This window comes from Curcuma longa, chromosome 3 (assembly GCF_044706935.1).
Source record: "Curcuma longa cultivar G26 ecotype Majalengka, Jawa Barat chromosome 3, ITB_CL_G26_1.1, whole genome shotgun sequence".
In the NCBI taxonomy this organism is placed as follows: domain Eukaryota; kingdom Viridiplantae; phylum Streptophyta; class Magnoliopsida; order Zingiberales; family Zingiberaceae; genus Curcuma; species Curcuma longa.
In genome coordinates this window covers 1,772,392-1,791,757 of record NC_133863.1, presented here as the reverse complement: position 1 = coordinate 1,791,757, position 19,366 = coordinate 1,772,392, and the positions used below count along the sequence as shown (strand labels likewise).

Here is a 19,366-nt window from a genome sequence, read left to right as displayed (position 1 = left end):
GGCCTGATATGGTAAAAATAGGAGTCAATAACCAAGGTAAATTGGCATCTGACTTGACAAGTCCAACAACGAATGGTCAACCCGCAGTGCATCTCGGCCACATGCTTTCATTGCTCAGCCATTAAGGCAACTCGGCCACATGATCTCATTACTCGGCCATTAAGACAGCTCGGGCACATGTCCTCATGGCTGGACAATTCAGACATCTCGACCGCATGCTCTCATTACTTGGCTATTAAGATAGCTTAGCCACATGCCCTCATGGCTTGATCATTCAAGGTTGTAACAGACTTGTTGCACACTTGGTTATTGGAGCTATTCTAAATTCTAAAGGTCGCAGGTTCAAATCCAGCCTCGGACATTTTAAAATCTCCACAGATGATCGGGGGGCCGATCGTGTGGGGCCGCTAGGTTGGCGGATTCCAACCTTTTGCAGCTTGATCATTCAAGGTTATGGCTCGACCACACGTCTTCCGACCTCATATGTCAACTTGGTTATCAACATACAAACAGGCCGACCCTTCTCCTTAGCTCAGGTTTATCACCTCAACCAAAAAGATAAGGACGATTATCAAGTTCCCAAAGTTGTGTCCCTAAAAATCCCGCACCCTTATGCGCACGACCGTCAAATGAAGATAATCATCTTGTCAGGCCTGGTAACTATCAGAGATCATGCTTTTAATGTCACATCATTGGCCCATTGATAACGGATCATGCACGTTATTCCCTGAAGATCGTGCTCCTCTATGGTTATATAAACTCTCACATGTATGAAAAAAACTTTCTTGATTTCTACACATACATCCTACTTCTTTCTTGTTCTTTTCTGACTTGAGCATCTGAGTAGTCCCGTCGGGAATCCCCGACACCCTACTAATCCATTCGTTCAGTTTTCTTCTTTTTAAGTTTTTGATCGTCACGGGTCTGACGAAGGTTGAGGTGGCATATTATTCACTAATAACTTGACTATCGGCAACATCCAACCAGAACAACATGTATGCCCTTATTTAAAACATATAAATTTTTTCAAACAACTTTATTTATCATTGCTTATCCTTACATTAAATCTGATTAATATATATATATAGCCCCAGTGTGAATGGCAACCCAATTGCGGGATCCATGTAAGTTCCGCCCATGTCACCAATCATATTCGCGCGCCCGCCTGGTAGAACCAACTTACAAATTTTGTTTGTTAGGTTATTAAAAATTAAGAAGTTATAATTGAAACCACAATAAGCCCCCAACTAAAACTGCATATTTGGATATAATATTGTCCGTAATCTACCATCGTTAATTTTTTATTCCTCTTTCAAGATTAATTAAACGACTCAGATTGGTTGCTATCGTGCAAAGATGATTACTAGAACATGACTTATAGAATTAATGCTTCGAGTGGCTAAACAATTGCCCAAAAGCTAATTAGGTGCTAATCAAATCTTTATTCTAATTCCATCAAATCCCAGTACATATATTCCAAAGGAGATCAGCTTTATAAGTGCATATTGTTGTTTTATCCATTAACAATCTTTACTTGCTTCTAGTGAAATTATAATATTTCTAAAGTAGAAATCTCACTTCTTTACTTGTTTACAAGAGATTCCCATACCTCAAATGTTATGATTATCGACTGCATAACTACAACCTTCTCGCAAATGGACGATGAATAGGAGATATATAAAGGTTATAGGATAGATAAGAAAACACAAAGAGCTTTAACTTTTAGGGTTGTAGGTTAGTTAGGATATTCAATGTCAATGTTGCATTGATATTTTAATTAATTACAACCAAATAATAATTAAAAGGTCTTAACTTTTTAAGATGTGCAAATATTCCTCAAGGTGATATGACACCACAAAAGTGGTATCTCGGAATCACGTAATTAAGTGGGTTCTTATTCTTCAATCATTTGATAGCGAAGAACAAATCAAAAATAGAAAAAGAAACAAAAGGACAACGACATATATAGCCATGATGTTCATCAGTGCATAAATATCATACAAATGTACATGCCGATTTAAAAGTTCAAGGCCTTTGAAGGATGCATGATTCGTGGAATGATTGTAAAGTTGTGGCAGATGGATAAAAAATGCTCTTCAATCATCAAGAAAAGCTGAATAGAAAAGTAAATTAGCTTTTTCACAAACAATACGTGTCACCTTCGAATCTAACAATCTTCACAGAAAAGCTAAAACCTTTGTAGATGAAAGAAATAGGTTTCATAAATAACTACTAGGAGCTGATCTATATATCTTCATTAACCCTCATGCAATAACTTGGAATAAGATGACTAATTAATCTAGACTGGCAAATTCGAAGCTGTAGCTACAACCTTTATATATACACGTGGAATTCTGATTTTTCTTTTGTATGTATAAGCTGCAGTTGTACACACCAAACCATAGCTAATTACTTGCAGTCTTGCACAAAGTACACAAATCAATATGTGGAATTGAAACAGTAGAATAATTAAGTTTGATTCCTGCTAATTAAACTCCAAGTCTTATTTGTGCGAAGCTGTGGAGCATGCACACTGACCACTCACTACACCACAAACAACCCAAGATCATAGATGTATACACGTACGGAAAACACCAAACAAACAAAGATGTCGAAGTATCACACAGATTTGCAAAATCCATCCGGAGCACAATTAATTAACCTACTTAATTAGCGTGCTTCTTCCATTAGGATCTTGGCAAAGCCCTGCAAACCAGAGGGTTCTTCATCTCCATGGACATCTTCAAGCATTCGGTCAAGTCGACTTCTTTATCAGGAGACGCTGGGACCCAATAAAAGCTTTGGAGCAGCTGCGCCACCCACAGGTGTACGGTGGCCAGAGCCAAGGCTTTGCCCGGGCACACCCTCCTCCCGGACCCGAACGGCGCAAGCCTCAGGTCCGACCCCAGCACGCTCACGCTCTCCTCCATGAACCGCTCCGGCTTGAACGCCTCCGGGTCTTCCCACACGCTCTCATCGTGGGTGATGGCGTACATGTTCACCATCGCGGTTGTGCCGGCGGGGACGAAGTGGCCGCCGACGTGGGTGTCGTGAACAGTCAGGCGCGCCCAGGAGAGCAGGGGGCCTGGCGGGTGCAGCCGCAGGGCTTCCTTCACGATGGACTGGAGGAAGGGGAGGCGAGGCACGTCGGAGTCGGAGATGGGCCGGCGCGAGGAGCCGAGGACGTCGTCGATCTCCGATTGAGCTTTGCGTTGTATATCTGGGTGCAAGACCATTCTGGCCATGATCCATTCGAGGAGGATGGCCACTGTATCTGTTCCTCGAAAGATCATTTCCTGCAACAGATGTACTTGAAGATCATATTTTAAAATTGTTATTGAAGCAATTAATCAGGCCACGACTGAGTTATAACTCACATAGAGGACAGCGATCATATCAGAATCAGAGAGACTCTCTTCTTTCTGAAAGTCTAGTAACACATCCACGAAGTCGGCAGTTACACCTTCGGGCACAACTCCATCGACCCTCCTTCGACGGTGCTCCTCTATGATTCTTCCAAAGAACACAGTGACCATGCCCGACAATCTCTTGCACCTTTTCCTGATGCCCTGAGGATCCATCCACCTCAACAGAGGGAAGTGGTCGCTCCAGTTGAAGGCACCAAGCAGCTCGTACCCCTCCATGACAAGTTCTTCCAAATCCGCGCCTTCGCCGTGGACAAAATCGAATTTTTGGCCGAAAACGCTCATCATAATGTTGCTAAGAGAACCAAAGTGGAGAATTTTCTTCATGCCAACGACCCCAGTGGAGTCCATGCTAGCCATTATGTCCCGGATCATTTGCTGCCCGATTTTCACCCGGTGCTCCTCGAAGGAAGCGACCCTCATGGGACTGAACAAGTACGTGGCGGAGATCCTTCTGAGTTTGCGCCAGTACTCGCCAAAGGGCGCGAAACCGATGGCCCTGTGGAATAGGAGCTCGTACGCGGATTCCTTGACAGGGCGGTCCGAGAAGGCCGAGCTGTTGAGTATTTCGCGGGCGGTTTCGGGGCGGCTCGCGAGGATGAAACGGGTGAGTCCGACGGAGAAGATCATCAAGTCGGCGGCTCGGAGGGAGTGGGCTAGCCTTGCAAGGGCGCGGTGGGCAACGGAGCCGGATAGGGCGAGGACCATGCTGTGGGGGCCAGGAATCGAGCGACCAGCCCTGGAGAGAGCCCACGCGAGACCACCCGGGTGGAACCACAGAACCGCGAGTGCGACGGCGACGACTGCGGCGATCTGAGGGAGCGCCGCTGCTGTTGGGAGGAAGACGAGCTGCACAGAGGAATCGAAGACGGAGGGAGAATCCATTGGATCGAAAGGTGAGATCTTGGTGCGAGTTGGTAGGAGGGTTTTAGGTGTGGGAAATAAGGCAAGCAGCACTTATATAGCAACAAATCGGACCCATGAGGAATGGTGGGCCCGCATAATTATCGTATGATCAGCCGTATAGGGAAGGAAGATCCGCGAAACGAGTAGTTTTCTCGTCGCCGAAGATCCGCCGAACTCTCTCGGCGTAACGGACGGACACGTTGCGACGGCAATCGGCGGCGGTTGGGGATCCACTCCACGAAGCGCAGCCGCCGAGATCTATTTGAGAGGCGGCGGAAGGAAGATGGGCCCACCGGCTGCGGATGGCGCCGGAGTCTGTCCGTTGCAGGTATTGTTTAATGTTGTCGCCTGTGGAAACGGACCCCATGCGGGAGATGGGGCGCGCGCGGCGCCGCCCAATGATGAGGCAGGTGGCGGTGGCGCTGGCTCTCGCTTTTATGGATGGGAATGGCAAGAGGTGGCCGCTACGGCGGCGATAGTTGCAGTGGTGTGTGTGGGGACATTAGTTTAGGCGGCGGAAAGTGGTCACTGATTAGTAGTGGGAGCAAACCAAGAAGCATTAGTTGCCTGCTTACATTACTGATGCATTTGATTCGAAGTTCGATGAACGGATCCAAACCATCTACACTAGCTTAGATCAAAAATCAAATGCATGGTGCTCTGTTGGAGCTTTTGACATGGTGCTCGACGTTCATATTCCGATTTGTTACTGTGTCAAATCAGTAGAAGTCCACGCCCTTCTTCAAGTTTGAGCATGTTGTTTTGTCACTGTTGCTTTGCTATTTGATTCGCAAGTGCTCCTATGATTCAGATCTTTCACTTTAGGATACTGAAAAAGAAGTTTGCTCTGCAATTTATAATTTTCCAGAGAAGCACAAGTGATGCAATATAGGTAGATAATTCGAAGTGACAATGGCCTTTCAGTTTTGATGTTTTTGCAAACTGAAATGCCATTTCAGTTTTGAGCAGTAGTACATGATAATTATAAAAAGCGAGATTCACAGAAATGGAGTATATATGTGATCAATGCAGCATCTGGAATATAGTGATTCATGAGTTACTAAAGAAATTATCACTTGATGCGTTGAAAATATAAGCAATCGTGACTTCAGAAACCTTTAAGCTTCATTATAAGGTTCAAGAAGAGATCCATCTCTGCCGGCTTTTTGTTGTTCATAAAATACTGACACTAAAACTCTAGCTAAATCTTAGTGTTCTTTGAAAGCCTCCATGATACATTTGGCTATTATTGCAGAATTCTTTAGCTATCATTGCAGTTCTTGTTGTTAAATTGAAAAGTTCTGTATTTTTTTTTTCTGTAGGTCTATGTTTTCTTTGGTTTGACAAGTCTCCTTTATTCTTGTGATTAATTTTAGGTTTTTGCAGACATTACGCGTTCTATACGAATGGGCCTCATGAGTCGGAAATTGATTGGCCCATCACGATCCACAGGCCCATGCCCGTCTAATAGGAAAAGTGGCTTCTTATACCTAGTATTTATTCTCACTTTCCCCAAGCCCTAACGTCTGCTGTCCTGCGTCCGCCGCTTCCACCCCCTCCATTGCGCTTGAAGCAGAGAGGAAGAGAAGAGAGCGCCATGGAGATCAGCGCGTCAAAGACCGTGAAGGACGTCTCTCCTCACGAATTCGTCAAGGCGTACTCCGCCCATTTGAAGAGATCTGGCAAGGTTGGTTCCTATTGATGGATCTGTGCGCTCTCTTACTTTGGAACTTTTGACATGGTGCTCGACGTTCATATTCTGATTTGCTGCTTTGCTATTTGATCAAGTTTTAAGCTAAGGTTACTTCGGCATTGGCATGTGAATAGTCGCATGATTGTCATATGAACAGTAAAGTATTTATATTTGTACATTTTGGCTTGTCCATGTCCTGTTCTATAACAATTAACCGCGGGCTGTTTTCTGTTAAATAGATGGAACTTCCTGAGTGGACAGACATTGTGAAGACCGGAAGGTTCAAGGAACTTGCCCCTTATGATCCTGATTGGTACTACATCAGAGCTGGTAATACGATGCACATGATGCATGCTTCTTTAACAGTGTAGTGTTTGCCACCTGAGATCTCATTCGATCCTGATCTCTTCAATTAACTATTGTTGTAGCCTCAATGGCACGAAAGATATATCTGAGGCAGGGAATTGGAGTTGGTGGTTTTCAGAAGATCTATGGGGGGCGCAAGAGGAACGGAAGCCGTCCACCGCATTTCTGCAAGAGCAGTGGGGCAATTGCTCGTCACATTTTGCAACAATTGGAGACGATGAATATCATAGAAATCAACCCTAAAGGGTAAGCATATCTCATCATTCTTGTCTTCTCAGGGAAGCATATGTTTCTAGCAGTAGTAGTATGTCATTGCATTCTATTTCATCGAACAGGAATTCTGATCTTTGTGCATGCTTACTGTTCGTATTGTAAGATTTGTTTTAATCGAACTACAGTGCGATGATATTTCTTCCCCTTTTTGAATTCAGTGGAAGGAGGATTAGTTCTCAAGGGCAGAGGGACCTTGATCAAGTAGCTGGACGTGTCTGACGACTTTCAAATATCTTTGGGCCCATTTTTATCAGCATGGATATGTGAGTTAGACTTGTTTTGGCCAATTGTCTTTTAATTTCGAACTTTACTAAATGCATATGCTCGAGCCAAATTACTAGGAAATAGTAGATTTATCATGCTGCTGTAGGTTGTTTGGAATTGGCAGATAATGGTTATCTTATGCTATGCTAGCCCTGATATATTTGCTTGCCAATATATCCGTTTCCCGTTTTTCTTGATTACCCTCAGCAAGAACTAATCAGGCTAATAAAGTTTGATGTCTGGTCGTCTATTGCATTTCACCTGCGTTGAGGGCTTTTTGACACGATCTGATGTTTAAATCCCACTGACAATCATGCATTAGTTTACACCCCTCAGCCATTGGTATCTTACACTATAGGCTCCATGTGCCCAAAGATAAGGAGGCTACACAGGAAGAGGGGTCTCAATATTGGGCTGGACCAGCCCCTGATTTAGGATTGTTCAGCCTAGTTTAATTGGGCTAGGATGTGCCCTACATAGCGCATAGCGGCCTGCTATCCACGGCTAGAGCCTGGTTTCTAATCTTTGGGTTCACTATGGGACCAGAGATTCAGCATGCTCGCAGGGGGAGTTCGCCATATGCACTATAGAATTAGAATGTTGAATAGTTTGTATTTTCGTTTTATTATAATTTTAAATTAATTATTTTAGTTTAAAGATAAAAATAATGCACGTTAAATAAAATCAAACAGAATAGTCAATAGTAAACATGATTGTAACATATTGCTCTTTTTTGTAAAATACTGAAATTCTTGCTCGTTGACTAGTTAACAAGCTGCAGTCTGGACGATACCACCGCAATCAGCAGATATCCACGTCTTTGCTTGCGATTATCAGTGTCGGTAGCTGATTATTTTTCAGCTTTTCTTAGTTCCATAGTTCATGATAGAAATGAACCCTACCATCCTTAAGGCATGAGTTAGATAAATCCAAAATATTAATTTTTGTACATATATGTATGAGCTTTAATTAAGTAGGTCTTGCACACGCCAACCAAACAATGATCACTTATCCTTTGATCATTAGGGACAAAGGGTTTGATGCATTTGTTAGCTTAAACAGAAACGGAAAATGTGCATCGAGTATTGATTCAGTTAAAGTTTCAAAATTGTTATTCAGGGTTAACATCGCAAAGAAACACAAAGGAAACAAACAATAGACAAAAAAAAAAAAAATGAAAATTAACGAAGAGTACACTGCATGATGGATCCATAAAAGTTTGTCAATAATCTATTATTAGTTCCTGAATTATTGGTTGGTCAAGTTGAATTTTTTCAACAATGTAGCATTCATGGATCAATGAAAGCGATTCGTAGTTTTTTTTATTATGAGTTTTAGTACGAAGGCATCCTTGTGGACTCTCACCTCCACCAAATGAGCTGACCTGACCTCTCACCTAAGTCATTTCATCCTTTCCTCAAAGTAAGAACAAAATTCAGAAGCTACTTAATTAACCAGATCCTCAGCCATTACCTTTGAAGTAGCTCAAAGCTCAATATAAAAATGAAGAAAATATGTGCTCGAAAAGAAACTAAGTTATAATGGATCGAAATTGGCTGATCTAGTGATATGTGATTTCTGAACATAGGTTTCGCTAGTGTCGGCCGATGTATTAAGACAATGCACCTACCATTACAAAAATACACCATGATATCCTCTCTGCTTGCTACGTATCACCAACTTTCTAGCTGCATCACTTCCCTTCTCTTCTTCGTCAATTTCAGAGTGGAAGAAAGTTAGTTTCACAACACTATTTCTGTGTTTGATTTTGTTTATTTGATTGTCAGTGTAAGTTGTATATTCTCTAACTCAAACCTTAATGCAAGAGATAGGTCTCTGGTATTAACAAATATGGGAGATGTCAATTAATTAAGCGCCTTCAAATCACAAAAAAAAACAAGTCTCGTCATTCCTTCGCCTCATTTTAAGCACCATAAGTTCCAAGATTACAGCAATTAAACATCGACTAATCCATTTAGCTCAATCAATTAATCATTCCAATCATCTTTCCAGTGAAAACCATGCACTGCCTACCATGAAGTTGGTGGTTTTCCAAGAGTTGGCCTATCGCCACCACTTCCGTTTGGATATTTATATTCCTCGAGGTTTCAAAGATCGAAGCCTTGCAATCGCTTGGTTCTTCCTCCATGGCTCTCAGGATCATTAGGAGTTCCATCAATGTCTTCTTCGATGGTTACCAGTCTTTTACATCCATTGCTGCTCTGCTCGTCTTGCCGGCTTCGACTTCCATTCTGTTGTCGCAGGCAATGGTTCCGTTGTCGGAGCCCGTCATCAAGACTATCTCTCTCCGGCTGTCGGCCATGTTCCTGGCTGCGAGGTTCCCTGCTTCGGCGGAGTTCTTTGAGCTGCTCAACTTGAAGCTCGCGCAGACCGTGTTCAGCTTCGTGGCCACGCTTCCGCTTGTTCTCACGCTCCTCCTCGTGGCCAAGGCTTGCGTCGTCGTCGTCGTGTGCGGCGGCCGGAGGTGCCAGCAGGGGTCACTGCCGTTGTCTGCTGCTCTGCGCCTCTACCGCTCAATTCTACCTACACACCTCTTCAACTCCTTCGTCGTCCTCTCCGCCAACGCTACCGTCTTCATTTTCCTGTTCCTCGTCTTCAACGCCGCCGACGTCCTCGGCCTGGCTTCCAACTCTGCCCTCCTCCTCCTCCTCTCCGCCGCCGGAGCCGTCCTGTACTCCGTCGTGATCGCCAACTCTACCGTGATTTGCAACCTGGCCATCGTCGTGGCAGCAGTGGACGGCTGTGGCGGGCTGCTCCCGGTGCTCAAGGCATGCTTCCTCGTGAGAAGGCATGCGTCGACGGCTCTGGCACTGGCTTTGCCGGCCAACCTCGGAATGGCCGCGGTGGAGGCTCTGTTCCAGTACAGGGTGATCCGGCAATACAACGTTTCAGGGGAATTGAGCTCGTCTTTGTTGTGGGAGGCCATCTCCATTGTTTACTTCTACGCATTGCTGATCGTTCTCGAGGTCGTCATGAATTGCAAGTTGTACGAAGCTTGCACACTTGCGAATAAGCATGAGCACGAGCAAGATCAAGGAGAATTGAAGCCCGAGGAAAAGGCTGCGCTATTTGTTTAAATCAATAAATCATGATCAATAACTTTGTTCATTGAGATCAAATTTGTCATAGGAATCCAAATCAATGCTTTGGGACTGTACATTTGAACGAATATACATTGTGTCCTGGAAAATTCCATTTTAATTACTGCAGGAACTTTCCAACGTGCATGACATGGTTCTTACATTACATTGCTGAAACTCCCAAGTGGTAGTTTCTGTGCTCATAGTTTGTAATGATGAACACAATTCTCCTAGCAATTGCTGCACAATGTGATTTTGTTTCGAAATATCAATTTCTTTTCCATCATCTGTTTGTGTGAGCTTCGAGGACAGAAAGCAACAGAAGAGCATGGAAGTTGTGAAAGACCAAAGAGAGCATGGAAGTCTCGTGTTTACAAAGACTGAATAAAACGACAGAGGCTCCACTGTCAAAACTAACTTTGGCTTTTGGTGGACCAAATACATTGTTAAGCCAAACTTCAAATGGTAGAGGGATCAACTTTGACCAGAGGACGATTAGATCAACTAGATCACGAATTCCTTTAATAAACGTACAATGGAGTGGTCACCCCATTTCGATAAAGACAGGAGAGAATTTATTTATTCTTTGCCTTCCGAATTTGGTAAGGTAGTAGGAAGCAAAGTATATTTTCAAATAATCAGTGTTCAATTCTCACATAGGATATATCTATGACGATTGAACTACTTATGATATTAGATTGTTAAGTCAGGAGCTATCGTATTTCTTGAATTTATTTGATGACTAAATTAGTCAGCTAGTAAAACTGAATATCAGATTATAAAAAAAATAAATAGTATCAGAATAAAACTGCAACAAAATGTGCGCACCCATCATCAGATATCTGGGGCTTCGATGGGCTCGTTGTCTCATGGCCCAAGGCCCGGCCCACCCACCAGCAATAAACCATCAGTTAATTTATCATATGTGGTAAGAACAATCGTGAATTTCTTAACCCATCCAAGTTCCTCGTGATAAATTTCTTTAAGTAGATAAAACCTCCATCTCCAGACACAATAGAACATGAGTCAAGGAGCATGACTCACTAAAATGATTCTTATACATTGTTTTTTTCAACTACGAATCGAGTGCAATCATGTCAATAAAGAAATATACTCGAATAAAGAAGATTTTTGTTGGAATTTGGAAGCCATGAGTTTTCCCACAATGATCATGTCTGTATTTGCGATTAATTTTCACTTCCCTTTTCACTGTGACTGTCGCCGGAGGGATAACCCGGTGATGCGCCGGCGAGATTGGACGAAGCCTGCCCCACTCCGTTCCAATAGATACAACGAAGCCGCGGGCGAGATCTTGAAGCGTACCTCCGTCGCTTTCATCTGTCCTACTCGAAAAAGGCCATATGATGACCAGAGAGTTACCATCGCCGCTCACGTCGTTATCGATCCCACTTCGATGTGCAGAGGTTACTCGTGACGCCATGCCGGAGACGGTAGCCGCCGTCGTCCTCTCCAGTCGTCACTCACTCGGTGCAATTCAGGAACTCCGGTGATTAGATTCTTCCAATCTGTAAATTAATCTTCTGCTTTAAATCTTTGGAGTTTATTGTCACAAATTATTTCAGCAAACAACCAGCAACGAAAGCTTGCCTCACAGTAACAGAGGACTACAGTAATGGAGCTTGGATTTTGACACGGAAAACGTCAATTAGCACGATTCCTGAAAAAAAAAATGAATGCCGGTTTTGAGTGACAGGAAGGAAGAGAGAGGAAGCGGGAGTGAGCGACGCCAAACCCGAAACTTAAAATAAAGCGAACACGAAGCATCCAAAGCTCGCAGATGCAACAGGAGAAAGACAACAAAAAGGCAAGCGAGCAAAAGCTGAAGCAGCGCCAGACACCCGCCCACCTGCGGCTATGGTGATGCCAAAAGCGGCGAAGAAGCCAACAAAAAGCTAGGCTCGGGCTCTGGGACCTTTCTTGTTCTTCTTCCGAACACTTCTCCCAACCTGCCACAGTGCCACTGTTCCAGATCGAGCTTGAGGAAGCCTATTGACTCGATAGGGAACTGTGCTCGCAGTGTTTCAGCTGTTTCTGTAATTCATGCTCTGTCTTTTTCTTTTTCCTTTTTTTTCTCCGTCTGCCTGTTTCTGTTCGGATGGAAGAGGAGGGGTTCGGTGACCAAATGGACGACGAGAGCTTCATGGACATGTTGCGGTCGGGCGAGGAAGAAGATGACGTCTTCTCGCCCACGTCCTGCCTCTCTTCATCGTCTTCTTCCGTCTACTCCTCCGCGATGCTCTGTTTCGGTGTGAAGCAGGAAGAGACAGTGGCAGCAGTACGGAGGGCTTCCCAGAAGTCAACCGACTCTTCTCTGTCCTCTCTCTCTTCTTCTCCACCTTCCACAACCATCACCAGTTCCCAGTCCCCCACCAAGGTGAGTCCTTTTATTTTTCTCAATTTATTTCTCACCGATGGTGAAATAACTCCGTCAACGGCTCGAGAAGAAAGCTGCGAGTAGAGGAAGAGGGAGAGTGGCAACCAGTAGCACCAAGAAGCCCAAAACAGAGACCTCTGCTGGTCCGTCAGGCACGATCATGGTGAGGAAGGAGAAGTTGGGGGAAAGAATTATGGCACTGCAGCAGCTGGTTTCACCCTTCGGCAAGGTAAGATCAATCGATCAAGCTGATGCTTTCCTTCAATTTCCTTTGCCTAATACCTAAATTAGCAGTAATTCAGTAAGTACACTGCTGTCGAGTGTAATGTTTGATTTGACTTTGCCTGCGCGGATCATGGCAGTCGGATACAGCATCAGTTCTGCATGAAGCTCAGGGATACATCAGATTCCTGCATGACCAAGTCCAGGTGTAGTGCTCTTTCTTTGAAGCACTTTAATGGCGCTTTCTTTCTTTCTTCTCTGTCTCTGACATGACCTTTATACTGGTCATCATCCCTTTCAATTGAACTGACGTTGCAGGTTCTGAGTTCTCCGTACCTGCAAAGCTTGCCATCCTATTCGCACCCGCATGTAATACGAATTGCACGGCACGCTTTCTTCTATCTATTCTCGCCTCTGCTTCTAATTTGATCGCCGATATTGAAACTTATTTTGGTTTGGTGTATTAAAACGAAGGGAGGAGGGAGAGGGAGTGACCTGCGAAGCCGGGGGCTGTGCTTGGTGCCGGTGTCGTACACGGAGCACGTAGCGAGCAGCAGCAACGGCGCCGATCTATGGTCGCCGGCCGACGGGAACAGCGGAGGTTCCTCCAACGCCAAGCACTAACTAGCAGGAGCTCCAAGGCATTGGCTTTCGGCTCCATTTTCTGTCGGCTTTTCTTTGAGGGGGGACAAAAACTGCCTCGGGCTTGCAAATATATTGTTGTTAAAACGCCATTAATGTCGCACAGAGGCGAGCTCGAAACAAAAGCAAAGCAAAGCTTATAAAGTGGTTAAATTGTCTGCGAGTGAGTGGGAAATCGAAGAAGTCGCCAAGAATTCTGTCGCCATTTCTGTTCTGTTTGCTTTGTAATCTGATGAAGAAGAAAGTGCGGAAACATTGGCATTTATTCTTTGCCAGATAGGAGGGAAGGAATATGATGTACAGTGATGTTTGTCTCTCACAGTGAGTAATCATTTTGGATTAGAATAGAATTTTCACAATCATTGTGGTAAACTATGAATCCTTTAATACTGATGTCTAAGACGCATTAATTAGTTTTCTTGTTATTATTATTAATTTTCAAAATAACACTAGAGTAGACCTCAAGTTTGAATCTAATAAATGGTATCAAAAATTTGAGTTTAATGTAAATTCTTTATTTTTATGTGATATTTTTCATAATTCTATGAACAAATATCTGTAAAACTAAAAATTTCTAATTCTAGATAAGTTCTTGGTTTTGAACTGAAAAGGTTAATAGAATAACTTTAGAATCTAGATTATATTAATTCTAAAACTATTTTAAAAAATTAATTCATTTAGAAAAACTATGTTGGCATGATAAAATTAATACGTTAATGATTTTTCCACGTTCAAGGTGAATTTAAAATCGCCATGAACAATCATTTATCAAAAAACAATAATAACATTTGTTGATTAATTTTTAGCAACTTTAAGAAACAAGATGTTATTATACATTGACATCATTAAATGTTTTAGATATCTAAACTTCTTCTATTTTCAAGAATAATTATTCTATTTCAAACAACAAACAGGACATGATATTTTTACAGTGAAAAGTAATTCTGTTACCATTGCATTTGAAATGGCTAGAGTGAGTCGTAGTTACTAACACAGAATCAGACAGACCGACTCTGATATCTTTAACTAACCATGCAAACTATAACATACAACCTTGCATCATAATCGACTAGGCTTGCAGCAAAAGTTTAAGAGCATAGTTATAGATCTCTGATTTCAAAAACTCCAGTAAAATTGATCACTGATTTGAAAACAACCGAGACTTGTAAGGAAATGGACCTGACTTCGAACATTATTCCAGTAGTCTGCAAATAAATATCAATTCTGGGCTCCCAATACCAAAATGAAATGAACAGATGTAACTTAACTAGTCGAGAATGGTAATTTACAAAGGTTGATTATTTCTGATTTCTCAAATCTTCTATCATCTGTATCTACAATCACCAAATCTAAAGATCATCTTCAACTTCCAAATGATTGATGTGAACTTGCGCATCCTTAACCAGAGCCATTTGTCTCGTCTGTGCAAGGGGGTTGGAAAACTTCATCATATGATTTTCTCTACTGAACCAATGAGGCCAGGTTAAGCAACCGAATCGCCTTCGTATGATGTAGTCTGTGTCTCAGTAGGGATTGTCAGAAGTTCCATCAGCTCAAGACGGTATTCGAGGCCTCTGATGTGGTGACCCAATAGCATGCACCTGAGAATACCACAAGCAAACAACGGCTTAAAAATATTATTAGGGAGAGTTTTAGTATAGAGGTTGAACTTTGACCTTCATCTCAATTCAAAGATCTAGATTCAGAACGTTTTTGATTTAACTTGAGTTCAGGAAATTCTACTTCTAGTTTGATCTAGAATTTCTCTAAATTCTAACAGTATGTTTAAGAGAATAACCATCTTCATTGTACATGAAATCAAAAGGACGTTTTTGTTCCACACCCCTTCAAAAGAACCAAAAACATAAAAACAATTTAGCTGTAACAATTTAAATTTAAGTAACTAAATTGAAACAAAGGTCACAGTTCACTAGCCTAATCAAAAGTATGCCTTCAATGAAGTAATAATTTGTAGTACCAGAACAGAAGGCGTGCAAGATAATCCCGGGGGATGGATATAATAGGCTGAAATTGTGTGGAAGTGTTTTCAACAAGTTCCTCATGGTCATCTTTACCAACGCCTAAGGTTCCGCTTGTTGGATTATCAGCGGGATGAGGGGGTTTAGAATGCATCTTTGGAGAGAGAGTTGCAAGGAGGCCATGCACAACTGAGTAGATTGCTTCTTCTACACCAGGACAAGTCGGCTCTGAAAGTTCAGCAACCTGAACAAATTGTACCTTGTTATAGAAACAAGAAAAGAAAATTCAATGAGCAAACAGAGTCCCGCCAATGTGAACTCTGGAAAGCGTCAAGAGAGCCAAGGAAAACATCAGCCTTCTTGGAGAAATCAGTTGTTCTCATTATCTGAACAAAGGTCACTCGGGTTGCAACCATCTTAACATTCCTAACAGCAGGGAAAAAGAGTAGGAAATACTAAAACAGAAATAAACTTCAAGTATCTTTCATCATTTTTTCCAAATGTAGCTTCAATTTTATTAAGTTTATAGATAATTCAGGTAAAAATATTTCACTACTATTTTTGTAGGCAATATGCAGTAAATACATCAAGTTCATGATATAAGATGTGTTCTTAATCTTGGTAAAAAAAAGTAGCAAGGGAAACTATATTATAATTTGCTTGAAACATGTACAAGTACTCTTGGAAGAACAGGAAGATCAGCTTGTTGTTTCAACACATGAAGTATTTCTCTAAAAGAGTTTACGGACATTTCAAAATCAATGGATCTCATAGGCAAGCTCCAATGCAAATGCATAAAAGGAAAACCCATAGAAGAGTTTCAAAAGGAAAATCTTGTTAATCAGGATATTGAATGCAAAGAAACTAGACAATTTGAACACAGACTCATTTAGTTACACTGGAAGTTGTTTGTACCTCCATAGGCAAATGCCTTCATTATTTAGGACTTTGTATCAGATAAAATGTACTCCCTCTTGCCACTACTATATATATGCCTGAATACAATTACTCTAGTGTATAGTATGCTGATTTTGTAGATACAACATCATCTCAATTATAAGAGATATGACTGCCATTGATCTTTGTCAATCCTTTAGTGTCAGGACTTCTTGAACTGGGAAGCCCATTAGGTACGGTTGAGTTATAGTAAAAGTCCCATAACAGATAACTGAAATAAGAACTTCCAAGAAGAAATGTGAAACACCTATATGATCATAATGTTTATGAGGATAGTTGCAGAGAGTATTTTTTGTGAGTTCTCTCTATTGAAGTTGACAAATATTACTAACTCTATAAAATTGTTCTGATAGCACATATTTTATTTGGCAATAAATTAGCATATCTGCATATGTGACAAATTTACATTTTTATGCTAACATTCCGTTAGCAGGACCTACTGAGTGAACTTACATGAGTTCGTAAAAGATGTTGTATATGAATATTGAATAGGTAGCTGAAAATATTGACTAATGTAAGCTGGTGGTCAACGCTACAGTTAAAAAAAGGGTTTTATTATACCAGGCATTAGTATTTAGTACCCAATTATATAGAATCCAAATTCTGCTAGTTAATAGAAACTAACAAGCTGGGCTAATTATACACTTTTGTAAATGTTACAAACATACATAAAAACTCACTAACCTTCTCAGGTTGTAACGATCTTAGATAATCCAACAAATCATTCTTTTCCTCTCCAACAAACTGTTGCATCTGCAAGGCAGAATTTCTCCTCTTGATATCATGCAGCTCCTGTAAGTACAAAAGCACACAGAAAACAATAATCTTGGAGATTAATGGATCATTGGTTCACAAAAATTTATAATAAATGCACATGTGAAAGTGATGTAGCATAGGGCCCTAGACAATAAAGTCAAAAGTTGCAATGTATGGCATTTAGTATAGATTGAAGTCATTATGAACTCTGAAACAAAGATATATTCAAGAAGAGATCTGTGATGCTTAACCCCCACTAAGTAGTTTTATTTTTCAACATGACAAATTCCACAATGCTTTTCCAAGAAAAAAGTGCTCTTAATACCTTTTCTGCAAGATTTATACGAGATTGCATGTAGGAAATGTATTCTTGAACTTCAGTTGTCAACTCTCCAAGATTGTTAATACTGATATCTGCATGTAATGCTTGATCTTTCTTTTCAAGATTGTGATGAGCATTGATTCTTCCAGGAGAATCAGATACTCTTGAAGACTTACCAAATGAAATCTCTGAGTTATTTTCATCCAAAATTTCTGCCTTTTCTTTTTCAGTGTTGTCTTCAATGATATCTAGATTTCTTTCAAGGTATAGCCTATATTCAGCACTGCGCAAAGTGTACCTGCAACATAAATAAAAGACTGAAGTAATCTACAAGGCAAGAATTAAAAATGGAAATGCACAATGTAAATACTAAATTAAGCAAGTAGAAAATAACATAAGCAAAATTGTTCAGACGTCAACTCTTGTAAAGTATGAGATCTCTAATTTTGTGGGGGAAAAAAATCATATTTTGATAGTGATAACTTTTAATAGCAAACAATGAAAAGTCTTCTGCAATCTAAATAACATTAAAATTAGAATACATGGTGAACTAAAAGAATGGTAAGAGATTAAAAGGTGATTCCTACTACAACAACAATTTCACAGAGTACGTATGGATACAAATACGTAAACAGTAAGAAAGTAAGTTTCCCATGGTTGAATACAGAAATGTGTCTATCATTACAAATAGCCCAGGAATCCAACTTTTCTTTTTTCTTTTTTCTACCAAGGAAATTAATTGAAAATACAGAATTCTGATGGTTAGCATTTTAACCTTAAATGAATCAATAAGAATGAAAAGCACAAGCTTTAATATTAGTGTATGCGAAAATTTTTTGGAATTACAACAAGGTAGATTTGCATCATTAGCGTACCCTGTCTTCATAGAAGAAATGAGTAACTTGAAGAGTGGTTCCCATAAGGCTTCTATATGGACTTGAAATTGATCAGATGGAAGTAAGCCAAGCATGCCTGAAATAGTCCTCTTCATTGCATCCACTGTATTGGCTGGAACATCCTTTTGAATGAGGCTCACATCCAAAGGCTCTATCTCTTGAACCAAATTTAAGATAATGGAATTCTGAAATGCAAAAGTTAATGAGCTTAAGAAAATTCCCCACCAAAAAAGATACCATTCGTGAGAACACAAAAGTATACTTAATTGGTATAATATGAAAGAGTTTAACACAAATATATAAGTTATGGAAGGAAACAAGGTGGGCAGTCAGATAACTGAACTGTTAGATTATAACAATAACAAAACCAGGAAAAAACTCAGGAACGCCCATTTTATAATTTGAGATATGTCAGCCATCTTTGAAATTTACATTTTTAAGCAACTCCTATACAAGCACTGAACCTACCTCCTTAAGCTTCTTTAATTTGCGATACCTCCATTAGTAGCACATAAACATAAAAACAATTGTTTTCAGTTAATTTTCCTGACAAAAAAATGGATTTGTTAATACTTAATCCACGAGGAACTACTTTCAGAATAAATTCGTTATCATTACCGATTCATTTTATGCTGTCCAATAATCATCTTCGTTTCTATTATATCAATTAGATCCCGAAATTCATCAAGACCGATACGTAATAATATTCTACAGGTACTTCTGGCTACATAATTCCAAACGTGATAAACAATCTAACGATGACTGAAATTCATGATATCTCATTCTTTAATTTAATGCGGCAAGGCTTTACCAGCAGAAGGCATCCGATAATCCCAAAGCGAAAGGGAAAACCAAAAGGGGCAAAAATCCAACCTTGGAGGAGCTGCTGTGGGAGTCGATCTCATCGAAGGATGAACCTGAGGAGGCGGCGACGAGGACAAGCGGGCGAGGCCTGGATCGAAGCCCTGACGGAGGGAGCCGAAGCTGAAGGAACGTCCCCCGGAAAGCGATAGACGGAAGAGGCGGTGGGAGGGGAGGCGGGGTAGGAGGACGGAGCCGCGGGAAGAGCAATGCCCCAGCTCGGACGGCGACGGTGGTCGGCATGCCCCGTCGCCCACCCAACAACTACACGTGCCTTCCCTTTCCCTTCTCGATTCCCCTCGACGAAT

At 41.3% G+C, this 19,366-nt stretch overlaps 5 protein-coding genes across 5 annotated transcripts; 3 read left to right on the top strand and 2 right to left on the bottom strand.

Annotated features, from left to right (window-relative positions):
• Positions 1-2,687: 2,687 nt before the first annotated feature.
• LOC141825047 (cytochrome P450 78A5-like) lies at positions 2,688-4,314 on the bottom strand. The gene is made up of 2 exons (XM_074712420.1): positions 3,378-4,314; positions 2,688-3,296 (listed from the first exon to the last, which is right to left on the bottom strand). Exons 1-2 carry the CDS (start codon positions 4,308-4,310, stop codon positions 2,688-2,690), a joined length of 1,542 nt encoding a protein of 513 aa, XP_074568521.1. The 5' UTR covers positions 4,311-4,314.
• A 1,546-nt stretch (positions 4,315-5,860) lies between these two features.
• On the top strand, positions 5,861-6,978 carry LOC141824617 (small ribosomal subunit protein eS19-like). Its single transcript, XM_074711936.1, has 4 exons — positions 5,861-6,018; positions 6,264-6,354; positions 6,453-6,636; positions 6,822-6,978. Exons 1-4 carry the CDS (start codon positions 5,929-5,931, stop codon positions 6,880-6,882), a joined length of 426 nt encoding a protein of 141 aa, XP_074568037.1. The 5' UTR covers positions 5,861-5,928; the 3' UTR covers positions 6,883-6,978.
• Positions 6,979-9,074: 2,096 nt separating this feature from the next.
• LOC141824581 (uncharacterized) lies at positions 9,075-10,074 on the top strand. The gene has a single exon (XM_074711889.1). It carries the CDS (start codon positions 9,075-9,077, stop codon positions 10,023-10,025), a length of 951 nt encoding a protein of 316 aa, XP_074567990.1. The 3' UTR covers positions 10,026-10,074.
• Positions 10,075-12,144: 2,070 nt separating this feature from the next.
• LOC141824582 (transcription factor bHLH113-like) lies at positions 12,145-13,566 on the top strand. The gene is made up of 5 exons (XM_074711890.1): positions 12,145-12,423; positions 12,494-12,652; positions 12,786-12,851; positions 12,964-13,014; positions 13,120-13,566. Exons 1-5 carry the CDS (start codon positions 12,145-12,147, stop codon positions 13,267-13,269), a joined length of 705 nt encoding a protein of 234 aa, XP_074567991.1. The 3' UTR covers positions 13,270-13,566.
• Positions 13,567-14,531: 965 nt separating this feature from the next.
• On the bottom strand, positions 14,532-19,356 carry LOC141825757 (uncharacterized). The gene is made up of 6 exons (XM_074713144.1): positions 19,071-19,356; positions 18,177-18,382; positions 17,305-17,599; positions 16,908-17,015; positions 15,266-15,510; positions 14,532-14,888 (listed from the first exon to the last, which is right to left on the bottom strand). Exons 1-6 carry the CDS (start codon positions 19,299-19,301, stop codon positions 14,771-14,773), a joined length of 1,203 nt encoding a protein of 400 aa, XP_074569245.1. The 5' UTR covers positions 19,302-19,356; the 3' UTR covers positions 14,532-14,770.
• Between the last annotated feature and the right edge of the window lie 10 nt (positions 19,357-19,366).

Coding starts and splice junctions, on each gene's coding strand:
- LOC141824617 (XM_074711936.1), top strand. CDS start 5,929: ATGGAGATCAGCGCGTCAAAGACCGTGAAGGACGTCTCTCCTCACGAA. Junction 6,019..6,263: donor ATTTGAAGAGATCTGGCAAG/GTTGGTTCCTAT, acceptor TCTGTTAAATAG/ATGGAACTTCCTGAGTGGAC. Junction 6,637..6,821: donor ATAGAAATCAACCCTAAAGG/GTAAGCATATCT, acceptor TTTTGAATTCAG/TGGAAGGAGGATTAGTTCTC.
- LOC141825757 (XM_074713144.1), bottom strand. CDS start 19,301: ATGCCGACCACCGTCGCCGTCCGAGCTGGGGCATTGCTCTTCCCGCGG. Junction 17,016..17,304: donor GTATAAATCTTGCAGAAAAG/GTATTAAGAGCA, acceptor TTGTACTTACAG/GAGCTGCATGATATCAAGAG. Junction 15,511..16,907: donor GATCGTTACAACCTGAGAAG/GTTAGTGAGTTT, acceptor CAATTTGTTCAG/GTTGCTGAACTTTCAGAGCC.
- LOC141825047 (XM_074712420.1), bottom strand. CDS start 4,310: ATGGATTCTCCCTCCGTCTTCGATTCCTCTGTGCAGCTCGTCTTCCTC. Junction 3,297..3,377: donor ATATGATCGCTGTCCTCTAT/GTGAGTTATAAC, acceptor CATCTGTTGCAG/GAAATGATCTTTCGAGGAAC.
- LOC141824581 (XM_074711889.1), top strand. CDS start 9,075: ATGGCTCTCAGGATCATTAGGAGTTCCATCAATGTCTTCTTCGATGGT.
- LOC141824582 (XM_074711890.1), top strand. CDS start 12,145: ATGGAAGAGGAGGGGTTCGGTGACCAAATGGACGACGAGAGCTTCATG. Junction 12,653..12,785: donor TGGTTTCACCCTTCGGCAAG/GTAAGATCAATC, acceptor GGATCATGGCAG/TCGGATACAGCATCAGTTCT. Junction 12,852..12,963: donor TCCTGCATGACCAAGTCCAG/GTGTAGTGCTCT, acceptor CTGACGTTGCAG/GTTCTGAGTTCTCCGTACCT.